The sequence below is a fragment of the Piliocolobus tephrosceles genome, chromosome Y (assembly GCF_002776525.5).
Source record: "Piliocolobus tephrosceles isolate RC106 chromosome Y, ASM277652v3, whole genome shotgun sequence".
Lineage (NCBI taxonomy): Eukaryota > Metazoa > Chordata > Mammalia > Primates > Cercopithecidae > Piliocolobus > Piliocolobus tephrosceles.
In genome coordinates this window covers 25689512-25714868 of record NC_045456.1, presented here as the reverse complement: position 1 = coordinate 25714868, position 25357 = coordinate 25689512, and the positions used below count along the sequence as shown (strand labels likewise).

Below are 25357 nucleotides of genomic sequence, written 5' to 3'. Positions count from 1 at the left end.
AGGTCATGGACTCATCCTTTTTTATGACTGCATAGTATTCCATGGTGTGTATGTGCCACTTTTTTTTAAATCCAGTCTATCATTGATGGGCATTTGGGTTCATTCCAAGTCTTTGCTATTGTGAATAGTGCTGGATTAAACATGCGTTTGCATGTGTCTTTATAGTAGGATGATTTATAATCCTCTGGGTGTATACCCTGTAATGGGATTGCTGGATTAAATGGTATTTCTAGTTTTAGATCCTTGAGAAATCACCATACTGTCTTCTACAATAGTTGAACTAATTTATACTCTCACCAACAGTGTAAAAGTAATCGGGTTTCTCCACATCCTGTCCTGCATCTGTTGTTTTTGATTGTAATGATTGCCATTCTAACTGGCATGAGATGGTATCTCATTAATGGTTTTGATTTGCATTTCTCTAATGACCAGTGATGATGACTTTCTAAAAATATATTTGTTGGCTGCATAAATGTCTTCTTTTGAGAAGTGTCTGTTGATAACTTTTGGTCACTTTTTGATGGGGTTGTTTTTGTCTTGTAAATTTGTTTAAGTTCTTTGTAGATTCTGTATATTAGCCCTTAGTCACATGGACAGATTGCAAACATTTTCTCACATTCTGTAGGTTGCCTTTTCACTCTAACGATAGTTTCTTTTGCTGTGCAGAAGCTCTTTAGTTTAATTAGATCCCATTTATCAATTTTGGCATTTGTTGCCATTGCTTTGGTGTTTTAGTCCTGAAGTCTTTGTCCTTGCCTGTCTCCTGAATGGTATTGTCTAGGTTTTCTTCTAGGGTTTTTTATAGTTTTAGGTCTCATGTTTAAGTCTTTAATCCATCTTGAGTTAATTTTTGTATAAGGTGTAAGGAAGGGATCCAGTTTTAGCTTTCTGCATATAGCTAGCCAGTTTTCCCAGCACCGTTTATTAAATAGGGAATCCTTTCCCCATTGCTTGTTTGTGTTAGGTGTATTAAAGATCAGATGGTTGTAGATGGGTGGTGTTATTTCTGAGGGCTCTGTTCTATTCAGTTGGTCTGTATATCTGTTTTAGTACCAGTACTATGCTGTTTATCTTACTGTAGCCTGGTAGTATAGTTTAAAGTCAGGTAGCGTGATGCCTCCAACTTCATTCCTTTTGCTTAGTATTGTCTCTTTGCTACACGGGCTCTTTTTTGCTGCTATATGAAACTGAAAGTAGTTTTTTCCAGTTTTGTGAAGAAAGTCAGTGGTAGCTTGATGGGTATAGCATTGAATCTGTAAGTTACTTTGGGTGGTATGGCCATTTTCAAGATATTGTTTCTTCCTGTTCATCAGCATGGAATGTTTTTCCATTTGTTTGTGTCCTCTCTGATTTCCTTGATCAGTGGTTTGTAGTCCTCCTTGAGTAGGTCCTTCACATCCCTTATAAGTTGGAATCCTAGGTATTTTATTCTCTTTGTAGCAATTGTGAATGGGGGTTCACTCATGATTTGGCTCTCTGTTTGTCTGTTATTGGTGTATGGGGATGCTTGTGATTTTTTTCACATTGATTTTGTATCCTGATAAAGTTGCTTACCAGCTTAAGGAAATTTTGGGCTGAGACGATGGGGTTTTCTAAATCTACAACCATGGCATCTGCAAACAGAGACAATTTGACTTCCTGTTTTCCTAATTGAATACCCTTCATTTCTTTCTCTTACCTGACTCCCCTGGCCAGAACTTTCAATACTATGTTGAATAAGAGTGGTGAGAGAGGGCATCCTTGTCTTGTGCTGGTTTTCAAAGGGAATGCTTCCAGTTTTTGCCCATTCAGTGTGACATTGACTGTGGGTTTGTTATATTAGCTGTTATTATTTTGAGATATGTTCCATCACTACCTGGTTAATTGAGAGTTTTAGCATGAAGGGGTGTTGAATTTTGTTGAAGGCCTTTTCTGAATTTATTGAGATAATTATTCTTGTGGTTTTTGTCATTAGTTCTGCTTCTGTGATGGATTGTGTTTATTGGTTTGGTTATGTTGAACCAGCTGTGTATCCCAGGGATGAAACTGACTTGACCATGGTGGATAAGCTTTTAAGTTCAGGGGTACAAGTGTAGTTTTATTACACAGGTAAACTTGTGTCATGGGGGTTTGTTGTACAGATTATTTTATTACTCAGGTATTAAGTCTAGAACCCATTAGTTATTTTTCTTGATCCTGTCCCTCTCCCCACCTCCCAACCTCCAAAAATCCCAGTGTCTCTTGTTCCCCTCTATGTCTACAATTCTCTCATAATTTAGTGCCTACTCGTAAGAGAGAACATACAGTATTTGGTTTTCTGTTCCTGTGTTAGCTTGCTAAGGATTATGGCCTCCAGCTCTGTCCATGTCTTAGCAAAGGACGTGATCTTTTTGTATGCTTCTTAGCCACTTGTATGTATTCTTAAGATGAGTGTCTGCTGATGTCCTTTGCCCATTTTTAATGGGGTGATTTTTTGTTTGTTTGTTGATTGTGTAAGTTTGCTATGGATTGTGAATGTTAGGCTTTTATCAGATGTATAGCAAATGTCTTCTTCATTCTGTAGGTTGTTTATTCTGTTGACAGTTTCTTTTGCTGTGGGAAGCTGTTTCACTTAATTAGTTTCCACTTACCTATTTTTGTTGCATTTGCTTTTGGGGGCTTAGCCAGAAATTCTTTGCCAAGGACACTGTCGAGAAGACTGTTTCCCTAGGATTACTCTAGTTTGAGGTTTTACATTTAAATAAATCTTTGGTTCATTCCAAATTATTTTCTTTTGAAACATGATTTCTCTGTCACACAGCTGGTATGCAGTACCACAGTCATGACTCACCTCACTGCAGCCTAGAACTTCTGGGCTTAAACAGTCCTCACACTTAAGCCTTCCTAGTAGCTGGGAGCTGCCACACACACACAAAAAAAATTATAAGAATAGAAAGTTTTACAAAGTTATTATTTTTAAATTAATAGCAATTACACTTGGCTAATATTTTTAAATATTTTTTTGTAGAGACAAGAGTCTCACTATGTTGACCAGGCTGATCTCAAAACTTCTGGGCTCTAGCTGTTCTCCTACCTTGGCCTCCCACAGTGTTGGGATTATAGGTGTAAGCCATCATACCTGGCCTTGAGTTAATTTTTGCACATGGTGAACTGCAGATGTCCAGCTTCAGTCTTCAGCATATGGCTAGTCAGTTACTCCAGCACCATTTATTGAATAGGAAGCTATTTCCCATTGCTTATTTTTGTTGGCCTTGTCAAATAACAGATGGTAGTACGTGTATGGCTTTATTTCTGAGTTTTCTATTCTGTTCCATTTGTCTTTTTGTTGGTCTTTGTTACAGTACCATGCTGTTTTAATTACTGTCGCTTCAGATTATAGTTGAAAATTTGGATAGTGTGATGTCTGTATCTTTGTCTTTTGGCTTAGGTTTGCTTTGGCTGGTTGGGGCTCTTTTATTAGTTCCAAATAAATTTCAGAATTTTTTTTCAAGTTCTGTGAAGAATGATGTTGGTAGTTTGATAGAAATAGCATCGAATCTGTAAATTGCTTTGAGTGGTATCGCCATTTTAATGATACTGGTTCTTTCAATATATGGGTGTGGAAGGGTTTTCTATTTATTTGTGTTATCTCTGATCTTTTTTAGCAGTGTTTTCTGGATTTCCTTGTAGAATTTTTTTACCTACTTGGTTAGCTGTATTTCAAGGTATTTCGTTTTCTTTATCTTCTGCTCATTTTTTAGTTTTTTTTTTTTTTTTCTGTTGTATTTGTTCAGTTTCTTACTTTTTGGATATTGACCTTTTATCGGACCCATAGTTTGCAAATATATTCTTCCATTTTGTAGGTCGTTTCTTTATTCTGTTGATGTTTCCTTCATTGTGCAGAAGCTTTTTAGCTTATTGTAATACCATTTGTCTGTTTTTACTTTCATTGCTTATGCTTTTGAGGTCTTAATCCAGAAGATTCTTGCCACGATCAATGTCACGGAGCTTTCCTCTTACATCTTCTTTCAGTAGTTTCATAATTTTGGATTTTACATTTAAGTTTTTACCTCCTTTGGGGGTTGATTTTTGTACATGGTGAAAGACAGGGGTAAAGTTTCATCCTTCTCTGCATGTGGATATCCAGGTTTTCCAACAATAGATGCTGAAGAGACTGTCCTTTCCTCTGTGTTCTTGGTGTCTTTGTGGAACTTCTTTAGACTGAAAATGCAAAGATTTATTTCTGGGCTTATTTTCCTTGTATCTGTGTGTTTTGTTTTTATTGGCAGTACTAAGCCCTTTTAGTTACTGTAGCTTTGTGATATAAAATTAATGTGAATACTCTCAGCTTTTTTGTTTATTGTTTTGTTTCACATATTGCTTTGGATATTTCGAGTCTTTGGGGTTCCATATCACTTGCTTTTTCTAAAATTTCTGTGAAGGATGCTGCTGTTTTTTGACAGGGATTAAATTGAATTTCTAGATCAGTTTGGATATTGTGGACATTTTAGCAATATTAATTCTTCTAGTCTGTGAGGACAAGGTATCTTAAAATTTATTTGTGTCTTCTTCGGTTTCCTTCATCATTATTTGTATAGTTTTCACTGTAGTGATTTTTTTACTTCCTCAAATTTATTGTTAGGAATTTTTTTTTTCAGCTGTTACAAATGGAGTTTTCATTTTATTTTTCTTTCAGATAATTTTCTACTAATGTATAGAAACACAACTGATTTTTATATTGATTTTGTATCCTGCAAATTTACTGAATTTGTTAGTTCTAACAGCGTTTTCATGGAGGCCTTAGCATCCTCTTAAAAAAGAAGTGTTTTCTTTAAGACTTTCTTATAAATCTTCAAACAGGAATAACATAACTTTTTCTTTTCCAATTTGAATGCTTTTTAAATTTCTTTTCCTGCCTCATTGCTCTGGCTGGGACCTCTGGCACTTTGTTAGTCGACAGTGGCAAAACTGGGCATTATATCTGAATTTACAACATAGACCTCTTGAATGATCAGGCATACCAGTAGGCAGCATGCTGTAAGATGCAGTTGTCTTCTTACGTATGTTTTGCTCAGTTTGCCTCTCCTCACCCTATCCTACTCCCTACTCACTCTGGCAAATCTCTGACCCAACAGGAATATGCGACCAGTGGTTGGAACCTGAATGTGATGCCAGTGCTAGATCAGTCTGTTCTCTGTCACATCAATGCAGACATCTCAGGCATGAAGGTGCCCTGGCTGTACGTGGGAATGGTTTTCTCAGCATTTTGTTGGCATATTGAGGATCACTGGAGTTACTCTATTAACTATCTGCACTGGTGAGCATAACCCCAAAGACTGGGATGGATATCAAGACTGCCTTCATATGCAAGGATGTGTATAGACTTGATGTGTTTTCTCTCTGTCTGAGCAGGGGTGAACCGAAGACCTGGTATGGTGTACCCTCCCTGGCAGCAGAGCATTTGGAAGAGGTGATGAAGAGGCTGACACCTGAGCTGTTTGATAGCCAGCCTGACCTCCTACACCAGCTTGTCACTCTGATGAATCCCAACACTTTGATGTCCCATGGTGTGCCAGTGAGTACTGAGGATCAAAACAATTTTAATTTTCTTCACTGAGGTGAGAAGGGAATGAGAGAGAACTTAGTTCTGGAAGAAGTAAAACCATATCCATTTTGCTGTGGAGATTAGGCCTAGCATCACACCTCTTTGCCTTCCCTTGCTTACATCAAGTTGCAGATCGTTACCGTTAGCTGGGACACCTAAGAGAACAAGTAAAAGAGAGATTAGATAATTACTTAACAGAATAGAAATTGAAACTTGGATCCCAGCCTTTTTATCTGCCTCCTAATCGAGGATTGGTATTCTCTTAATGTTTCTGAATATAATTCTTATTTTGCAAAACCCACGTAAGGATGAGGGACTGGTTTCAGAGTTTTGGGTGTTTCTAGGATTGAATTATATCAGCTTCTTTTGCTAAAAAATAAGAAGGCAATATGTACATGGTACACGGACTGGGTCACTATCTTGTAACATGCTGTGCCTTTTCTGCTTTGAAATTCTGTAAGCTTTGAGTTAACTCTTTATAAGCTTTTATAACTTTTTTGGCCATCTTCCTCAGTTTTCTCATCTGAACAAAATGCACTTTGTGTCTCCAGAAGCCCTCTTCCTTTCCTGACATTTTATACATTTTATGAATTCTAACTTGTACCTTTTTTTTTCTAGTATTCCTCTTGTCTCACAAGAAAAAGATATCGATAAGAGCTCATCAAGCAATCTAATTACACGATTTGTCTTGCTTTCTGATTCTAGTTCTGAACTATATTTTTTGGTCTCTCGTGCTATATATGTAATACTGACTTTTATATTTTTTTTATGGGTGCCTTTCCCAGGCATATTGCTTTCTTTATAAAGCTCTGAATTACTTGGTAATATCCTTTCATGTCAGCCTGAAAGAGTCCTTCTGTATTCCCTGTAGGCATGTCTTTTGGAGACATACTTCCACAATTTTTATTCACTTATCAATTTATTTATTTATTTCTCCCATTACATGATTTTAAACATGTCATCCAACTGGCCTCTGGCCTCCGTTACTACTTATGAGAAATCTGTTGATAATTCTGTTAAGCATCCATTATATGTGAAGAATCATGTCTGTCATGCTGCTTTCAAACTCCATCTTGGTGTCTTACCTTCTGTTGGTTCGACTATATTGTGTCTCCTAGAGTTTATCTAGTTGGAGTGCCCTGAGCTTCTTGGTGGTAGACTTTCAGGGCTTTCCACAAATTGGGAAATTGTTTAACCATTTTTGTTTCAACTGTTAGACCTTTTTCTTTTTCTCTTCTTACGAAACTCCCATTCTGCATATATTGGGTGCACTTGATGGTGTTACACACGTCTCTTAGGATCTGATTAATATTCTTCTCTTTTTGCCCCCTGCTGATTTAATTATTTCAATTGACATGTCTTAGAGTTTTCTGATTCTTTCTTTTGCCTGCTCAAAGCTCCTGTTGAAAACATCTTGTGAGTTTTTCACTTTTTCTATGGGACTGGGAGCTTCAGAATTTTGACTTGTTTCATTTTTGTAATTTTAAGACCTTTCTTGGAACTCTTATTTGGAGGGACATTATTCTCCTGATACACGTTAGTCCTTTCTGCATTGCTTCTTAAGACATTTAAGCCTGTTTAAGAGAGTTGATAGACTTTAGTAAGTACGTAAGCCTGGGCTATCTCAGAGGTTTTTTGTTTTAACTGAAAGGCTATGCTTTCTGGTTTCTTTGTATGCCTCCTGTGTTTTAAACTGAACACTTTTGGTATTGCTTCAACTCTGAAAATCATGTTATCCCCTTGTCTTCTCAAAACATTTTTTGTCATTGTTGCTTTTATGTACAATAGTAGTAGTTTTATTACTGAATTTTCTGAACTATTATTTTTGGGGCATATGTTTTAAAGGCGAAATTCACATAATACAAAACGAACCATCTTAAATTGAACAATTTGGTCTCATTTAGTACATTCACAGTGTTTTGCATCCACCATGTCTATTAAATTCTAAAATATTTTTATTACTCCAGAAAGGTCTCAAAACAATTACATTATTTCTTATTCATCCCTGTTTCTCTCCTTTGACCACAATTTTACTTTCTGTTTCTATGAATTTATTCTGCATATTTCCTATAAATGGAATCATACAACATGTGATCTTTTGTATCAGATTTCTCAAAGTTCATCTGTGCTATGTCATGTGTCAGAGTTTCATTCCTTTTCCATGGCTGAATAATACTGCATTGTATGAACAGACCACATTGTGCTTATGCATGTGTCTGTTAAAGCACGTTTATGTTGTTTCCACCACTTAGCTATTGTGAATATTTCTTCTGTGAACATTTGTGTGCAAATATTTGTTCAGATTCTTTCAGAGTTTTGGGTATATACTCACAAGTGGTATTGGACAGTCATATGGTAGTTCTCTGTTTTAATTTTTTGAGGAAATTAGTTACTGTCTTCCATAGCAGTTTCATGGCCGTTTTGCATTCTTACCAGCTATGCACAAGGGTTCCAATATGTCTGCATTCTTGCCAACTGTGTTATTTTCCGCCTCTTTTTGTATGGCAAGAAATAGTATCTTGTGTGGTGAGAGATAGTATCTTGTGGTTTTGATTTGCATTTTCCTAACAACTAAAGATGGTGAGCAACTCTTTGTATACTTGAGTAATCTTTTAATTTTATATTCTTTTTCTGCTTTATATTAGCCTGGTGGTCATCTACCAACGTAACAAACCCTTTCTTTTTTTTTTTTTTTTGAGATGGAGTCTGGCCCTGTCGCACAGGCTGGAGTAGAGTGGCTGGATCTCAGCTCACTGCAAGCTCCGCCTCCCGGGTTTATGCCATTCTCCTGCCTCAGCCTCCCGAGTAGCTGGGACTACAGGCGCCCACCACCTGGCCCGACTAGTTTTCTGTATTTTTTAGTAGAGACAGGGTTTCACCATGTTAGCCAGGATGGTCTCCATCTCCTGACCTCGTGATCCGCCCGTCTCGGCCTCCCAAAGTGCTGGGATTACAGGCTTGAGCCACTGCGCCTGGCCAATCTTTCTTAATCTATCAACATAGGTCCACCAGACAGGTCAAAACACACCACCTTAGTTTTCTGGGAAAAAGGTTCACATCATGGTTCCTGGCACCAGCCAGCTGCACCAGCATGTCAGGTTGCTTTCCCAAGGTAGTTGCTGAGATAGGAGTGGGGGCAAGTGTGTATGAAGGGAAGTTACTACATTATGACACTCTTGTACCGAATTTGAGAAGCTTTTAAAAATGGATTAAGTGTTCTCCTGATTTTTTTTTTTTTTTTTTTTTTTTTTAATTTTATTACACTGCTCTGAAAATTTCAGCACTAGATCATTGTTTGGGTAGAGGGAGAAAGTTGTGGAGTTTCTAATTCCATCGTTTTTGGTGACTGAACTCCATGACTTTAAAAATTTACATTTCTTTGATTATAGAAGCAAAGAATCTTTTTACTTGTTTGTGGAACCCTCTATATTTGTTTTTTGAATTACACATTTCTTTGAGTACTTTTCTCTGAATACCACTTCTAAACATCACAATGTTATTTTTCTTTTAGGGCACGTACTTGACGATAGAGCCTTTCCACTCTTCCTACATCCATTACAGCATCTAGAGACATTTTTGAGTTCACGTCTTACCCATTAGTTCTGACCCACACCTCTTTCTGTTTTTCTTGTCCTTTTTAGGTTGTCCGCACAAACCAATGTGCAGGGGAATTTGTCATCACTTTTCCTCGTGCTTACCACAGTGGTTTTAACCAAGGATACAATTTTGCTGAAGCTGTCAACTTTTGCACTGCTGACTGGGTGAGTGGGCATGCAGTGGGCCTGCAGTAGAAAGTATAAAGAATATGGGTAAGGATTATTGTGGATAAGCTAAGCATTGTGGTCTCCAGATAGCCACACACAGTCTTGAACGCACTTGCAGCTACCTGCTGGACGCCAGTGCATTGAACACTACCGCCGGCTCCGGCGCTATTGTGTCTTCTCCCATGAGGAGCTCATCTGCAAGATGGCTGCCTTCCCAGAGACGTTGGATCTCAATCTAGCAGTGGCTGTGCACAAGGAGATGTTCATTATGGTTCAGGAGGAGCGACGTCTACGAAAGGCCCTTTTGGAGAAGGTGGGTGGTCAAGAGCAGGGCTTAGGGATTTAGTCACATATACCACATTACAGAAACACAGACCAACATTGAGTAACCACTGTGTGCCTAAACTTTAAGTCATGCATTTTGAAATGGAAAGACAGAGCCTGTATGTGTTTATATTTTTTCTTCCAATTTCTCTTCAGCTATCCTTACAAGGTTGAGTCCATAACAAGGCTCAGTGTTGGCTGAGGTGGGGTGTCCACAGCCCTACCCCTAGTCTTTACAGTATATGTCGGTTGAACACCCCCAGGGCGTCACGGAGGCTGAACGAGAGGCTTTTGAGCTGCTCCCAGATGATGAACGCCAGTGCATCAAGTGCAAGACCACATGCTTCTTGTCAGCCCTGGCCTGCTACGACTGCCCCAATGGCCTTGTATGCCTTTCCCACATCAATGACCTCTGCAAGTGCTCTAGTAGCCGACAGTATTTACGGTGAGCATGGGAACACTGTGGGGACGTGGAGGAGGTTACAGAGCTGGGCCAGATGTGTACCCTTCCTGGCTTTCTTCCTCTAGGTATCGGTACACCTTGGATGAGCTCCCCAGCATGCTGCATAAGCTGAAGATTCGGGCTGAGTCTTTTGACACCTGGGCCAACAAAGTGCGAGTAGCCTTGGAGGTGGAGGATGGCCGTAAGCGCAGTGAGTGATGGGAAATGGAAGGAACCCTTGTGTAAGCCTTATTTCTTTCTTTTGGGTATTCACAACCTTCCTTTTCTGCTAACACTGCCTACCTGTTGCAACTTATACTGTCTCTAGGCTTTGAAGAGCTAAGGGCACTGGAGTCTGAGGCTCGTGAGAGGAGGTTTCCTAATAGTGAGCTGCTTCAGCGACTGAAGAACTGCCTTAGTGAGGTGGAGGCATGTATATCTCAAGTCCTGGGGCTGGTCAGTGGTCAGGTGGCCAGGTATGTGAGAGGAGAAGGCAAAGAACTGTGTGAGTATGTGAAAATGAATAACAAAAATAGATAGACTATAAACACACAATCCCATTTGAGACTGAGGCAGGAGAATTGTTTGAACCCAAGAGTTGGAGGTTGCAGTGAGCCACGATGGTGTCATTGCACTCCAGCTTGGGCAGCAAGAGCATAACTCCATCTCAAAACAACAACAACAACAAAAGAAAAGCACAGACTCAGCACTTGTCAAGTTTTACTGAGAAAGAGTAGATAACACATGGACAAAAAACAGTATAATATGAACTAGAAGTTACTGAAGTAAACAGTGTCTAACAAAACAATGTGGCAATAAATAAATATATACTAGCAAAATTGCAATCTTTTCCTACTTCTTAGGAAATCTCATAACATTATGCAGACATCAGAATTTCCACAAAATTTACTTTTGGCTGTGTAGTTACGTAAAACTTTAGAGGTTAAAATAATCCTAGGTATTTATTTAACTGTTAGTTTCCAAATGTATATGACAATAGGTACATACAGTTTTTACATTGAAAAATCAAGTAAATGATTATGTACAGTCAGGCATCACTTAATGATGGAGACGTGTTTGGCGAAAAGTGTCATTAGGCAATTTTGTCATTGTTGCACACGCACCGTCTACTTACATAAAGCTGGATGGTGTGACCTCCTACACAACTAGGCTGTGTGGTAGAGCATGTTGTTCCTAGGCTGCAAACCGGCACAGCATGATACTATAATGAATGTTGTTGGCAGTTGTAACAAGTGGTGAGTATTTGTGTATCAAAATATCCAAACATATAATTAATACAATAAACTAACTGTGGAAGACATAAAATATGGGGCACTTACCATGAATGAAACTTGCAAGACAGGAAGTTTCTTGGGGTGAGGAACTGACTTGTAAGAGAATGTGAAGATCTTGGATATGACTGTACACTACTGTAGACCTAATAAACACTTTACACTTTGACTATGTTAAATTTATGTAAAGATATCTTTCTTTAGTGGCAAAGTAGCCACAGCTACTGTAAATGTTCTTTTAAACTTTTTTTCAGAGTACATGTGTGGGTTTGTTACATAGGTACACTTGTGTCATGGGAGTTTGTTAACACAGTTTATCACCCAGGTATTAAGTCCAGTACCCCTTAGTTATTTCTCCTGGTCCTCTCCCTCCTCCCACCCTCCACCTTCTGATAGTCCCCAGTATGTGCTGTTCCTTCTGTGCATATATCCATATATTCTCATCATTTAGCTTCCACATACCAGTGAGAACATGTGGTATTTGATTTTCTCTCCCCGTGTTAGTTTGCTAAGGATAATGGCCTCCAGCTTCATCCATGTTTCTTCAAAGGTCATGATCCTGTTTTTATAATATCTGCATGGAAATTCCATGGTGGATATGTACCACTTTTTCTTTATCCCGTCTATCATTAATGGCCATTTAGATTGATTTCATGTCTTTGCTGTTGTGAATGATGCTGCAGTGAACATAACACTTGCATATGTCTTCGTGATAGAACAATTTATATACCTTTGGGTATATACCCAGTAATTGGATAGCTGAGTCAAATGGTATTTCTGCCTCTAGATCTTTGAGGAATTGCCACACTGTTTTCCACAGTGGTTGAACTAATTTTACACTCCCAGCAACCCTGTGTAGGAGTTACTTTTTCTCCGCAACCTTGCCAACACCTACTATTTCCTGACTTTTTCATAATTGCCGGTCTGAATGGTCTTGTCAGGTGGTACCTCGCTGTGGTTTTGTTTTGCATTTCTCTAATGATCACTGATGGTGAGTCTTTTTTCATATATCTGTTGGCTGCATGCATGTCTCCATTTGAAAAGTGTCTATTTATGTCCTTTGCCCACTTTGTAATGGGGTTGTTTTCTTCTTGTAAATTTGGTTAGGTTCCTTTATAGATGCTGGATATTAGACCCTCGTCAGATGCATAGTTTGGAAAAACTGTCTCCCATTCTGTAGGTTGTCCGTTTACTCTGTGTGTAGACAGTTTCTTTGTGCAGGAGCTCTTTAATTTGGACTTGTCAATTTTTGCTATTGTCGCAGTTGCTTTTGGCATCTTCATAATGAAATCTCTCCCCATAGCTATCTCTGGAATGACATTGCCCAGATTGTCTTCCAGCGCATTTATGGTTTCAGGTTTTAAATTTATGTCTTTAATCCATCTTGAACTGATATTTGTATAAGGCAGGGGTCCTATTTCAGTTTTCTGCATGTGACTCAGCCAGTTACCTCAACAGGATTTACTGAATAGGGAGTCCTCTCCCCATTACTTGTTTTTGTCAGCTTTGTCAAAAATCAGATGGTTGTAGGTGTGCAGCCTCATTTCTGGGCTTTCTCTTTCATTGGTCTTTGAGTCTGTTTTGTAAATTGTTTATTTCATAAACATTTAATTTCTATTTGAATGTTTTACTCCTTTCTAATAACAGCTTAAAACACAAATGCATCGTAGAGTTGTACAAAAATACTGTCTGTCCTCACATTGTTCTGTAACAGTTTTTAGGTTTGTGTTCCATTTTAAGCATTTTTGCTAAAATCTAAGATGTAAAGATACACATTGGGCTACACCTAAATGGAGTCAGATTCTAAATATCACCGTCTTCTCCCATCTGTATCTTATTCTAGTGGAAGGTCTTCAGGGTACTGACACATGTAGAAGGTATCTGTTATGATAACCGTTGTCTCCTCCTGGAATACTTCCTGAAGTATCTTTGGGGCTGCCCGACCATTATTTCAAATATTCTTAAATAGTCCTACTTGTTCTTAACCTCTTTTCTCATTGCTGCCTTTCTTTAAACCTTTGGAAACTTAAAATTTTAGAGGAAATTTCACTTTTATGGTTAACTCCTTTCCCTACTCAGGTACAAGAGAGATAAGACTTTTCCAGATTGAATCCATGATACCCATATAATATGCGTTGGGTTTCCATTTTAATCTGTCTCAAGTTTTCCTCATGCATTTAAACTTCCTGGCCTCTTCAGTTTCTTTGTGTTGTAGACAGTTGGAACCAAAGAGTAAGTCTTAAAAGTTCTTACCATGTGGTACTGTTTCGCTTCTAATGTAATGAACTCTCATTTGTTGTCTAGAGTAGATTTATTACTCTGACCATTCTTATCATCACTTATCCCTCCTTTCTTCCTAACCCTTCCATTGCATTTGTACTTCAGTTTCTGGCTTAATAGATGTTTTATGTCACTGTGAAAGCTACTACTTCTGAATCCTATTGGCTATTTGTTTTTACATCTCTTCCTTATTCTTTAACTCTTAACTGGATGACTAATGAAAATGTAACTTATGTGGGGACCATTCAGATGTCTGTTTTCTTTTGCCACCTATTTGTATTTATTTATATTCTTCTATCAAATAGTGCTAGCCATCTAGTAACATAGGGGCATGATATTAAGTAGCCATAGTGTTAGCAGATTACTACTGTTACATTTTCTCAGGAAGCTGGATTCTCTCACTTTGATATGTGTAGTTAGTCTATATTAACTGCTGTCAAAAGCCTACAGGTGTTTTTTCAAATCTTAACTTACTGGTCAATATCACTGAACTTAGAAAAAAACCTTTGTGGATATTAGTGAAATACAAAAGGGGAGGAAGTATGTTAAGATTCTGTAATTTTTTGAAATGTGCCCTTACGAGGTGTTCCTTCTGGTTCCTACAGGATGGACACTCCACCGCTGACCTTGACTGAACTCCGGGTCCTTCTTGAGCAGATGGGCAGCCTGCCCTGTGCCATGCATCAGATTAGAGATGTCAAGGTGAGGAGGGGCCTGAGAAGATGGAATTTTTGTTAACAGCAAATACTCAGGAAGTCTGACATGTCAGGAAAGCTTGAGAACCCAGGTATTGTAAACAACCTTCTCATAATAACAGGTTCTTTCCTGGAAGTGGTGGAGATGAATGTTCCCGTACCATCTCTGTCTTTACAGCATGTAAGGATATTTCCTTCCAGACTGAAATAATTAAAAACTCTAAATAGGAGCCTGCGTAAGACTCTGGCTCTTGGGAATGCGATGGAGAGGACTGATTGATTGATTGCTTGATTTCCCTCCACACAGTAGAGTCTTATAGAAAGCTTACTAGAGGGATAAGATTATATTAAAGTGGGCTTGGAAAAAGAAATTTTAGGTAATTAAAGGAGAAAAGTGTCATTCTAGGTAAACAGAGGGCCTTTGTTATTATCAAGTAGATCATGTTTTAGGATATGTTTTAGGATATGATTGAGAATAAGTGTTAAGCAACAGGAAATGCCTATAAGAGAAGATGAGAAGTGGAGCAAATCTAGGTTGTTGAATATTTGTGTGGCTAAAGAATCTGCATTTTATCCTATGTCTTTGCAGGATGTCTTGGAACAGGTAGAGGCCTACCAAGCTGAGGCTCGTGAGGCTCTGGCCACACTGCCATCTAGTCCAGGGCTATTGCAGTCCCTGTTGGAGAGGGGGCAGCAGCTGGGTGTAGAGGTGCCTGAAGCCCATCAGCTTCAGCAACAGGTGGAGCAGGCGCAATGGCTAGATGAAGTGAAGCAGGCTCTGGCCCCTTCAGCCCACAGGGGCTCTCTGGTCATCATGCAGGGGCTTTTGGTTATGGGTGCCAAGATAGCCTCCAGCCCTTCTGTGGACAAGGCCCGGGCTGAACTGCAAGAACTGCTGACCATTGCAGAGCGCTGGGAAGAAAAGGCCCTTTTCTGCCTGGAGGCCAGGTGGGGTGTAGTCTCTCCCTGTCTGTATTTTGACTGTAATCCTCTGAGTTTTGGGGTGACCCTAAGTGTTTCTATAGGTACTGTTAGGCAGCAGACTCCCAGTTGGGCATCTACTAAACTCTAAAGGACTATCATCTAGTCCCATCTATATGACATGTCATGTTGATGTTTCACTGTTGTAAAGGCAACAATTGGGGAAATATTCCTTGGGTGACTTAGTTAGGTGAATGGATACAGCCTGTGACTTACAAGAGACCTACATGCCCCCTGCACTGTTACAGAGTTCCTCAGTGTGGCTCCCTTACTCTGTCACACTTTTGTTTCTTGGGTTTTTAGCAAGGAAACATAGGACTTAAAAAAGGGGCATGTATACCTGTAACATGTAGTGATAGATTTCTGTTTTTCAAAAAAATTTTAGGCAAAAGCATCCACCAGCCACACTGGAAGCCATAATTCGTGAGACAGAAAACATCCCTGTTCACCTGCCTAACATCCAGACTCTCAAAGAAGCTCTGACTAAGGCACAAGCTTGGATTGCTGATGTGGATGAGATCCAAGTGAGGATCACTATTTTTGCTTTGCTATGTCAGGCCAGCAATTAGAAGAGTCACGGTATACCTTACAGTTTTTGCTCAGTTGGGTTCTGCTGGAAAGTGAAGTTGGGAAGTTGGAGGATTCCTTGAGAGACCTGAGCATATCAGAATAGGAATGGAGGGAAGAGAAGTATGAATATGGGTGTAGAGCTAAGCAGAGACTATTGATATATAGAAGTGGACAGAAGAAGCAGGATACAACAGAGTTACTTGCCGATGTGTAATTTTTGTTCAGAACCAATGAAAGTAGGAATTCTGAGAGAAAAGAGTTTCTATCCCATTTTTCCCTTGCAGAAAACGTCTACAGATTTTCAGCCCTATGATTATGCAATACAATACCCAGTATTTCTCAGGACAAATTTAGACACAATATTGTTGACATAATTTAAATGAACTTTCTTTTTCTCCTATCCCAGAATGGTGACCACTACCCCTGTCTGGATGACTTGGAGGGCCTGGTGGCCGTGGGCCGGGACCTGCCTGTGGGGCTGGAAGAACTGAGACATTTAGAGCTGCAGGTATTGACAGCACATTCCTGGAGAGAGAAGGCCTCCAAGACCTTTCTCAAGAAGAATTCTTGCTACACACTGTTGGAGGTGAGGTCTGGGACCCTGACCCCACAACCCTCTTCTGCATCTGGCCTGGCTGCTGTGAGATGGCACGTATGATGAGAACATAGGTTTTTTAGGGGGCACCTGGGTAGGAAGGAGAGGGTGTGGGAGGTGAGGGAAGCCTGGGCATTTCCTCTCTGTCTGCCTACCTGCCTTAGGTGCTCTGCCCATGTGCAGACGCTGGCTCAGACAGCACCAAGCGTAGCCGGTGGATGGAGAAGGCGCTGGGGTTGTACCAGTGTGACACAGAGCTGCTGGGGCTGTCTGCTCAGGACCTCAGAGACCCAGGCTCTGTGGTAAGCAGCATGGCCCAGATGGGGAAAAAATGGGTTCTAGGTGTCTCCTTGAAAAGAGGAGAGCCAGTGATGATAGGGTGTCTGAGCCCTGTTACAGTTCTGGTTTGGGAGCCGGGCATTAGGATGCCAGACAGGGGTGAGGGTGGACTGCTGACCTACTTTCCCCCTCTTCTGGACGTGATAGATTGTGGCCTTCAAGGAAGGGGAACAGAAGGAGAAGGAAGGTATCCTGCAGCTGCGTCGCATCAACTCAGCCAAGCCCAGTCCACTGACACCATCCCTCATGGCCTCCTCTGCGACTTCTGTGTGTGTGTGTGGGCAGGTACCAGCTGGGGTGGGAGCTCTGCAGTGTGACCTCTGTCAGGACTGGTTCCATGGGCAATGTGTGTCAGTGCCCCATCTCCTCACCTCTCCAAGGCCCAGTCTCACCTCATCTCCACTGCTGGCCTGGTGGGAATGGGACACAAAATTCCTGTGTCCACTGTGTATGCGCTCACGACGGCCACGCCTAGAGACAATCCTAGCCTTGCTGGTTGCCCTGCAGAGACTGCCTGTGCGGCTTCCTGAAGGTGAGGCTCTTCAGTGTCTCACAGAGAGGGCCATTGGCTGGCAAGACCGTGCCAGAAAGGCTCTGGCCTCTGAGGATGTGACTGCTCTGTTAGGACAGCTGACTGAGCTTCGCCAACAGCTACAGGCCAAACCTACATCAAAGGAGGCCTCGGTCTACACTTTAGCCACTGCCTGTGACCCTATCAGAGGAGGCAGTGGCAACACTGTTACTAAGGTAAGCTTTCCAGGCTGGCCTCACATTTAGGTCTTCTAGCCCCTGTCCTCCTCTTGGCTCCAGTTTTGTCGCTGTTCCTTGATTTTCAGTCTCCTTTGGCCTAGCCTCTTTGCCCCATTCTAAATCTATCCAGATCCCTAGACTCCACTCCCTGTTGGAAGCATGGGTCTACAATCCTTCAGGAGGTAGAGGCTCCCAAGTTTTGGGGTTGTGGGAGGAAAGATAGGACCTGATCCATCAGCTCATTTATCGTTACCCATTCTTTTTTCCCTGATAGGTCCAAGGGCTGCTGGAGAATGGAGACAGTGTGACCACTCCTGAGAACATAGCTCCAGCAAAGGGCTCTGGTAAGACTGGTGTGGTTTGGGTAGCCTCTTGGGTACACATAACCGAGTGACCCATGTATTTGTCAGCTCTGTTGTGGCCATGGAAGATAAGACCAAGAGTGACCTCTAACCCAGTCTGTCCCTGCACCCCTAACCCCATCACCTTCCACCCAGACCTGGAGCTACTGTCCTCACTGTTGCCGCAGTTGACTGGCCCTGTGTTGAAGCTGCCTGAGGCAATCCAGGTTTCCCTGGAGGAGCTCATGATGGAAGGGGACCTGCTTGAGGTGACTCTGGATGAAAACCACAGCATCTGGCAGCTGCTGCAGGCTGGACAGCCTCCAGACCTGGACAGAATTCGCACACTTCTGGAGGTAGGAAGGGGGTCATGGGCAGGGCAGGAGATTAGGTTCCAGCAGGCAGGGATCCCAGTACTGACCTTTTTCTGCTTGTGTGGGTATGATTGCAGTTGGAAAAGCTTGAACATCAAGGGAGTCAGACAAGGAGCCAGGCTCTGGAGAGGCGACGGCGGCGGCAGAAGGTGGATCAGGGTGGAAAGGTTGAGGATCTTGTTCAGCAGGAGCTGCAGTCAAAAAGGGCTCGGAGCTCAGGGATTACGTCTCAGGAGGGCCAAAAAAAAAGAACATTTTCAGGAGAAAGCAGACTGTGAAAATATATTCCTGACACCTTCCACAGACAACAGCTCTTTCTTGAAAAGAAACCAAAATAACTTACAACACAAGGATTCAGGCTCCTCAGCTGCTTGTCCTTCTTTAATGCCTTTGTTACAACTCTCCTGCCATGATGAGCAAGAGTTGTAACAGTGGCACCAAAGGTCATTTCTGGTAGTTTTTGTTTGTTTCGTAAGTCTTACTGTCTTCTGGCCTGGACCTCAGAAGGAGCTTCTTGCCTGTTGATTTTTCACTGCCAATATTTGATATCCTCACTCCTAGAGAGTTACTTAAGGTTGGTTATTAAAGTCCAGACCCTGATGCTCAGAAATGTCTTGCCAGCAACATTCCTGCTAGCATACAGGAGTGATTTTGTAAGCCAGTTTCATTCTAATCTGAATAGGGACAAACAAATCTTCAGGAAGCCCAGCTGCACCCCTTTATTTTTTTCCCCACCACCGTCTTTCTGTACTTCAATTTTTGTTTGTTTGTTTTTTGTCTTTTTGTCCCTGTCGTAAAATATTTTGGTGCTTCAAAACTTATACTTTCATCGTACCTCCTTTTCTCTCGTTGAGTCTTATTGTAAAAGAAAACAGTGTATGGCATAATTACTTCTAAAGATCGACAAGAATAGAGAAAAAAGAATTTCATGACTCTACCTATGGTCTATTTTTAATTTGATTTCTTAAAAATAAAACATTAAGTGTGTTTGGAGACTGTGAATATGATTTAAACTTCTTAAAGTATAAGACTGAAGGACTGAGGTTAGGAAACAACAGTAGCATGGGTCAACATAATTTTTAATAGTGGGGAAGGGTAGATGTTACGTAGAAAACATACATGAGACTTAGGCCAAAGTTAATGTTTTCTCAAAGGATGTCCAGTTGACCCAACACCAGCAATAGAAAACTTACCTGTTCTACACTTAATTGCTTTGTGCTTTTTATTGAAAATCTGTTTGCTGGACTTGGGTGTGCCAGTATCCGAGTTATTTGTTGTGTTACATCGTTGAACTGTGTGTCTATTCCTTGTGGCCAGATCACAATGTCTTGGTTGCAGTCGCTTTATAGTAAGTCTTGCAATAGAGTAGACAGATTTGTCTCACTTTATTCTTTTTCTGATTGTTTTAGCAAATTAAGTTCCCAGCTCTCTTTTTAAGTGTGTAGTTGCTTTTGTGTCCTAAATCTGATAGACTTGCACTGACAAAAGTTATCTCCCTCAGTATTTTCTGTTCTTTCATATGGTGAATATAATAGCTAATCTAAATCATTTGTTGTAAGAATTCAGTGGGATTGATGCGTACATATTTCAGGTGAAACCACTATATCACTATACTACTAAATCAATTCATGGTTCTTGTGTTTCTCTTGGTAATTTAATAATATAGACTGTATTATACTTCTCTTAACCCCTTTTAGTGAACACATTCTGTCATCCTGGATTGAATCTCTTGCTTTTCCATCTGTTCCTTCTGACCTCAGTCAGTGTAGATCACATGATTTCCCATAGCAATTTCTCATGCCTATAATCATACCTATCTTCCTTATTGTCTACTCTTTTCACCTCTTTCTTTGATACTGTCATAGGTAACTGTAATTAGCTTTCCCAGTAACAAAGCTATGCTTGATGATGACCTAGTAGAGTGGAAATTTCTTCACCTGTCTAAACAGAATGTGCTATACCTTACCACACTGTAGGAAACAGATAAATAGAAAATCCTAAGATAATTTATCTACATAGGAGAATTGTCTTCTAAACTTATTTTTCTTCTCCTCCATAAATAGGAAGAAACATTCATGATTCTCAAGCCATTACAGAATCTCTGACACTTATGAAAGGAAAATTCTGATGAGGCATTGATGAGAACTTCTGCCTACAAAAATCTCACTAAGGTTCTAAGTCACAAATTGTTCACATACTTCGCAGTGAGCAGGTAATCCAAAGTCAGGACAGTTGTACACCTTTCTTAGGTTGCCTCCACTAATTGAGGCTGTATTTGACTTGAGGGGCCAATTCTGACACTTTTGAAACCATACACAAGAATGCAGCACAAAGTTTTTGCACATAGGCTAGAATTTACCTTGTGATTAGAGGTTAGTTACATGTTCATTAAGAAACATCATCAAATCTGCAACAAAAACTGAATTTCACAGGGCATACAGTATTATCTGAGATAATTCTAATTTAGAAAAAAAGAATTTAATCTTGTTCTAAAAAAGTTGTAATAAAACTTTACCACTGGTAAGCCAGCTGTGTTAGGCTCTTCTGTGAGAAAAAATATCTCAGACTGGGCAATTTATAAATTTAATGTATTGCTCACAGTTCACATCGTAAATATATATAGCACAAACCTGTGCCATACCTGGGCCCATTTCAGCCACAGCTGACAGAGCGGAGGAGTGCTGCTCCAAAATTCAGGAAATCAAGGTTTGGGGTAGTACTTCACAGTGAGCCCCAGGTCCAAGGGCACCCTGGGCCTCCCCTTTAAAACTCACTGCTTTCAAATACTAACACTCTGGGCCTGTGATGGGTATGACATTATCAAAGAACTCCAAAATGTCTTACGATAATTCTGTTATGAAGAATAGCATCTGACTCCCTTGTATCTGCTAATCTTATGAAATGTCCCCATGGACACACACCTGTTTCTCCTGAACACACCTTTTTGTTCTTAACATGGCCCAGCTGAGAATTTTCCAAATCTAAATTACAAATTTCATCTTCAATTTGTTTCTCCTCATATTTTACTGTAAGCAATCAAGAGAACCATGCCACACCCTTAACTGTTTGCTTAGTTACTTCTTCCACATCTTAGTTTCATCACTGTTCATTTCTGCCTTTCAGAAACACTAGGACACAAAACTCAGCCAAGTTCGTTGACACTTTATAACAAGTGTGGCCTTTCTCCAGTTTCCCATAAGATAATCTTTATTAATCTAACTGGCCATCAGATTTTTTTCTTCACCCAGTTTTTTATTTTGAAAAGTTTCAAGATTTCATAATTTGAACAGGACAGTGAACATCTCTCTGTCCTTCACATAGATGTACCAGTTAATACTCTGTGCCACATTGACTGTGTCCTCTATATATCTCTTGAATGCACACAAACACAGACATACACATTTTTTGATAAACCCTTTGTAAGGAAGTTCCAAAGCCAGTGTAATTCACTCATAAATTCTTAATTATTTCCTAAGATGGACATTCTCCTACCTATTTTCATTCATCCTTAAGATAATGATGTTCATCTCCCAATTGCTATGATTTTCATAAGCCAGTGAGAAAAATGGTTCCTGTTTTCCCTGTAACATAGGATTCACTCAATGGAATTGATAAATTCTACTCTACCTACTTCACAAGGTGCATTGCCAGAGGTATGCTCTCTGTAAGCCTCTCAAAGAATAAGAAGTATTGCTGCCCTCCAAGTTTACAGTGCTGTAGCAAATGTTGGCAAATCCGATACAATAATACATATGCAAGTACTTAAATTTTTTCAACTTATAGTGCCATGATATACATGGAAGATACTATTTTTCTCTCTTTGTTAATTATTTTTTTCAAAGAAAATGGGATTTAGGAAAACAGGAAAGCGTGAAAAAACACCAAAGGGACTGTAGTAGCATTTGGAAAACAATGACAGTTTTTTAAAGATGTTTGAAGAAATAGTGACTATGTCTTAAAACTGTTTTTTTTTTTTATTTTTTTTTTTTTTTTTTTTTCTTATCAGAGGAATATATTATGATTGCACTGCCTTATAATTTCAGGTATTGTGCACCCTATTAACTGGTTTTCTTTTTTAAAAAAAAATTATCTGCATATAACCTTCCTTTTTTCCTTCAACTTTTAAGTTCTAGGGTACACGCACAGGATGTGCACGTTTGTTACATAGGTAAACCTGTGCCCTGGTGGTTTGCAGCACCTAGGTATTAAAGCCTGCATCATTCCATCACCTAGGTATTAAAGCCTGCATGCATTAGCCATTCTTCCTGATGCTGTCCCTCCCTCATGCCAGAACCCCTTGCCACTGACAGGTCCCCATGCATGTTATTCCACCCTCCCCGCCCATGTGTTCTTACCATTCACCTCCCACTTGTGAGAACATGCAGTGTTTGATTTTCTGTTCCTGCATTCGTTTTGCTGAGGAGAAGGGCTTCCAAATTTATCCATGTCCCTGTAAAGGATATGACTGGTACTTTCTATGACTGCATTGTATTCCATGGTGTATATATACCATATTATTTTTATTTAGTCTATCATTGATGGGCTTTTGTGTTACCATGTCTTTGCTATTTGAACAGTGCTGCAATGAACATACATGTGCATGTATCTGTATAAAAGAGTAATTTATATTCCTTGCGGTATGTGCCCAGTAAGAATCATGGTACTGACTCTTCCAAACCATGAGCATGGAATGTTTTTCCATTTGTTTGTGTCCTCTCTGATTTCCTTGAGCAGTGGCTTGTGTTATCCTTGAAGAGATCCTTCATTTCTCTTGTTAGCCATTTTCCTAGACATTTTACTGTCTTTTTAGCATTTGTGAATGGGAGTTCATTAATGATTTGGCTCTAGGTTTGCCTGTTGTTGGTGTATAGGAACGCTTGTGATTTTCACATTGATTTTGTATCCTGAGACTTTGCTGAAGTTACTTATCAGTTTAAGTAGCTTTTAGCCTGAGACTGTGAGACAATTTGAATTCCAGACTCTTCCTAATTGAACACTCTTCATTTCTTTCTCTTGCCTGATTGCCCTGGCCAGAACTTCCCATTGTTAAATAGGAGTGGTGAGAGAGGGCATCCTCACCTTGTACAGGTTTTCAAACTTTGATACTGGCTATGGAATTGTCTTAAATTGTTACTACTGTTTTGAGGTATGTTTCTTCAATACCTACTTTATTGAGTTTCTAATATGAAAGGATGTTGAATTTTATTGAAGGCTTTTTCTGTGTCGAGGTAATCCTGTGTTTTTTGCCTTTGATTCTATTTATGTGATGAATTACATTTTTGATTTGCATATATTGAATCAACCTGGGATCCTGGGAATGAAGCTGACTTGGTTGTGGTGGTTAACCCTTTTGGTATGCTGCTGTATTTGGTTTACCAATATTTTATTGAGGATTTTTGTGTCTATGTTCATCAGGGATGTTGGCCTGAGTTTTTTTATTGTACCTCTGATAGGATTTGGTATCAGCATGATGCTAGCACTGGCTGTATTTCTACCAGACTTCCAGTCACAACCATTTACATAACGTGTAAGAAGACTGAGGCTGTGTCTACAGCTCTTTTTCTGAGTCCTCATGAGAGTCATCCTCATGGTCTGTTCATGACAAAATAGGCTTTCTGCAACATATTCCTTTATATTTTTCCAGTCTCTTCCCTATAATTCCTTTTGAAGATATTTCTGTATTTTCAGGTGTTTCATATAGCAGCACTTCACTCTGCTTACCAATATCTGCCTCTGTCTCTTCCTGCTGCTATAACAAATTGCCTTACACACGGTCATCTATAAACAGCATAAATTTAATAGTGACAGGTGAGACTGGAAAGTCCAAGATCAAGGCACAACAGCTGGTTGGTCTGGTGAAGGTTGCCGTCTCCTTTCTCAACAGTACGTTGAATGCTGTGTCCTCACCTGGCTGGTGGATGGACAAGAGGACTAGCAAGTTTGTTCCCTTCACCCCTTGCATGAGGTGATTAATACATTTATGAAGGCTCCACCCTGATGATCTGTTCATCTACCACTTAATATTGTCATGTTGAGTTTCGAGTCTCAAAATGAATGCTATCAAACTGTATGGTAGGGTAAGTGGGATATTTCAACTGCTATTTTGATGAAATTTTATGGAATGGATAATGTTTAGGTTGATACAAGTGAGTAAAGTTCACAATGCTATTGTTACAGAAACAATGCTATTGTTACAGAAACATGTTATGCTCAAATATTTTCTGCATAGTACCTGCAGATAACTGAAATACAGTGAACAACTATTGACTTTAAACATCACATATTTGCACACGGCTTGTAAAATGTCTGTGTTGTACACCTATTTTTGCTCCAGTTTCTAGCTCATCTTAGCATACTCAACTCCAGATTGTACTGAATTTGTTTCCTCAGCTTCTTTAAAAATATTATCTCCTGCTATAGATTAAATATTTATGCCCCGCCAAAATTCATATGCTGAAGCCTAATCCTTAATTTGATGGCATTCTGGTAGTGGGACCATTGGGAGGTGGTGAGGTCATAAGGGCAGAGCTCTTGTGAATCAAATTTGTACCCTTATAAAGATACCCCAGATAGTTTCCTGTACCTTCCACTGTGTGAGAACACAGCAAGATCCACTGTGAACCAGGAAGTTCACACTCCACAGATAACCAAGTTTATCACCTCCTTGCGGTTGCCAGTATTTGGAGCTATGAGAAATAAATGCAGTATCTACAACTGTGAAAAATAAATGTCTTTTGCTTGTAGCCCACATAGTCTACGGTAAGTTTTTATAACAGCCCAAATGGTCTAGCATGTTGCCTATTAATGTTTCATACAAAGCATACAAGACTAATTCTATAGTTACTTCCAGCGTTACAATGGTTCCTAAAATGCAAAAATGAGCACTACTTCCAATGTCTGACCAGATGGATTCACAGCTGAATTCTACCAGAGGTACAAGGAGGAGCTGGTACCATTCCTTCTGAAACTATTCCAATCAATAGAAAAAGAGGGAATCCTCCCTAACTCATTTTATGAGGCCAACATCATCCTGATACCAAAGCCTGG

General features: G+C 39.9%; 1 protein-coding gene across 1 annotated transcript in view; it reads left to right on the top strand.

The window, feature by feature from the left end:
- Nucleotides 1-19302, top strand: part of KDM5D (lysine demethylase 5D) — a 37557-nt gene extending 18255 nt beyond the window's left edge. The window contains exons 12-27 of the mRNA XM_023201908.2: nucleotides 5094-5275; nucleotides 5371-5533; nucleotides 9205-9324; nucleotides 9446-9640; nucleotides 9915-10096; nucleotides 10180-10304; nucleotides 10422-10569; nucleotides 14271-14367; nucleotides 14950-15308; nucleotides 15727-15865; nucleotides 16318-16497; nucleotides 16671-16808; nucleotides 16993-17592; nucleotides 17870-17939; nucleotides 18093-18292; nucleotides 18388-19302. Coding sequence (XP_023057676.1) covers nucleotides 5094-5275; nucleotides 5371-5533; nucleotides 9205-9324; nucleotides 9446-9640; nucleotides 9915-10096; nucleotides 10180-10304; nucleotides 10422-10569; nucleotides 14271-14367; nucleotides 14950-15308; nucleotides 15727-15865; nucleotides 16318-16497; nucleotides 16671-16808; nucleotides 16993-17592; nucleotides 17870-17939; nucleotides 18093-18292; nucleotides 18388-18588 — 3099 coding nt within the window. The 3' untranslated portion in view covers nucleotides 18589-19302. The remainder of the gene's footprint in view (nucleotides 1-5093; nucleotides 5276-5370; nucleotides 5534-9204; nucleotides 9325-9445; nucleotides 9641-9914; nucleotides 10097-10179; nucleotides 10305-10421; nucleotides 10570-14270; nucleotides 14368-14949; nucleotides 15309-15726; nucleotides 15866-16317; nucleotides 16498-16670; nucleotides 16809-16992; nucleotides 17593-17869; nucleotides 17940-18092; nucleotides 18293-18387) is intronic.
- The last annotated feature ends 6055 nt before the right edge of the window (nucleotides 19303-25357 follow it).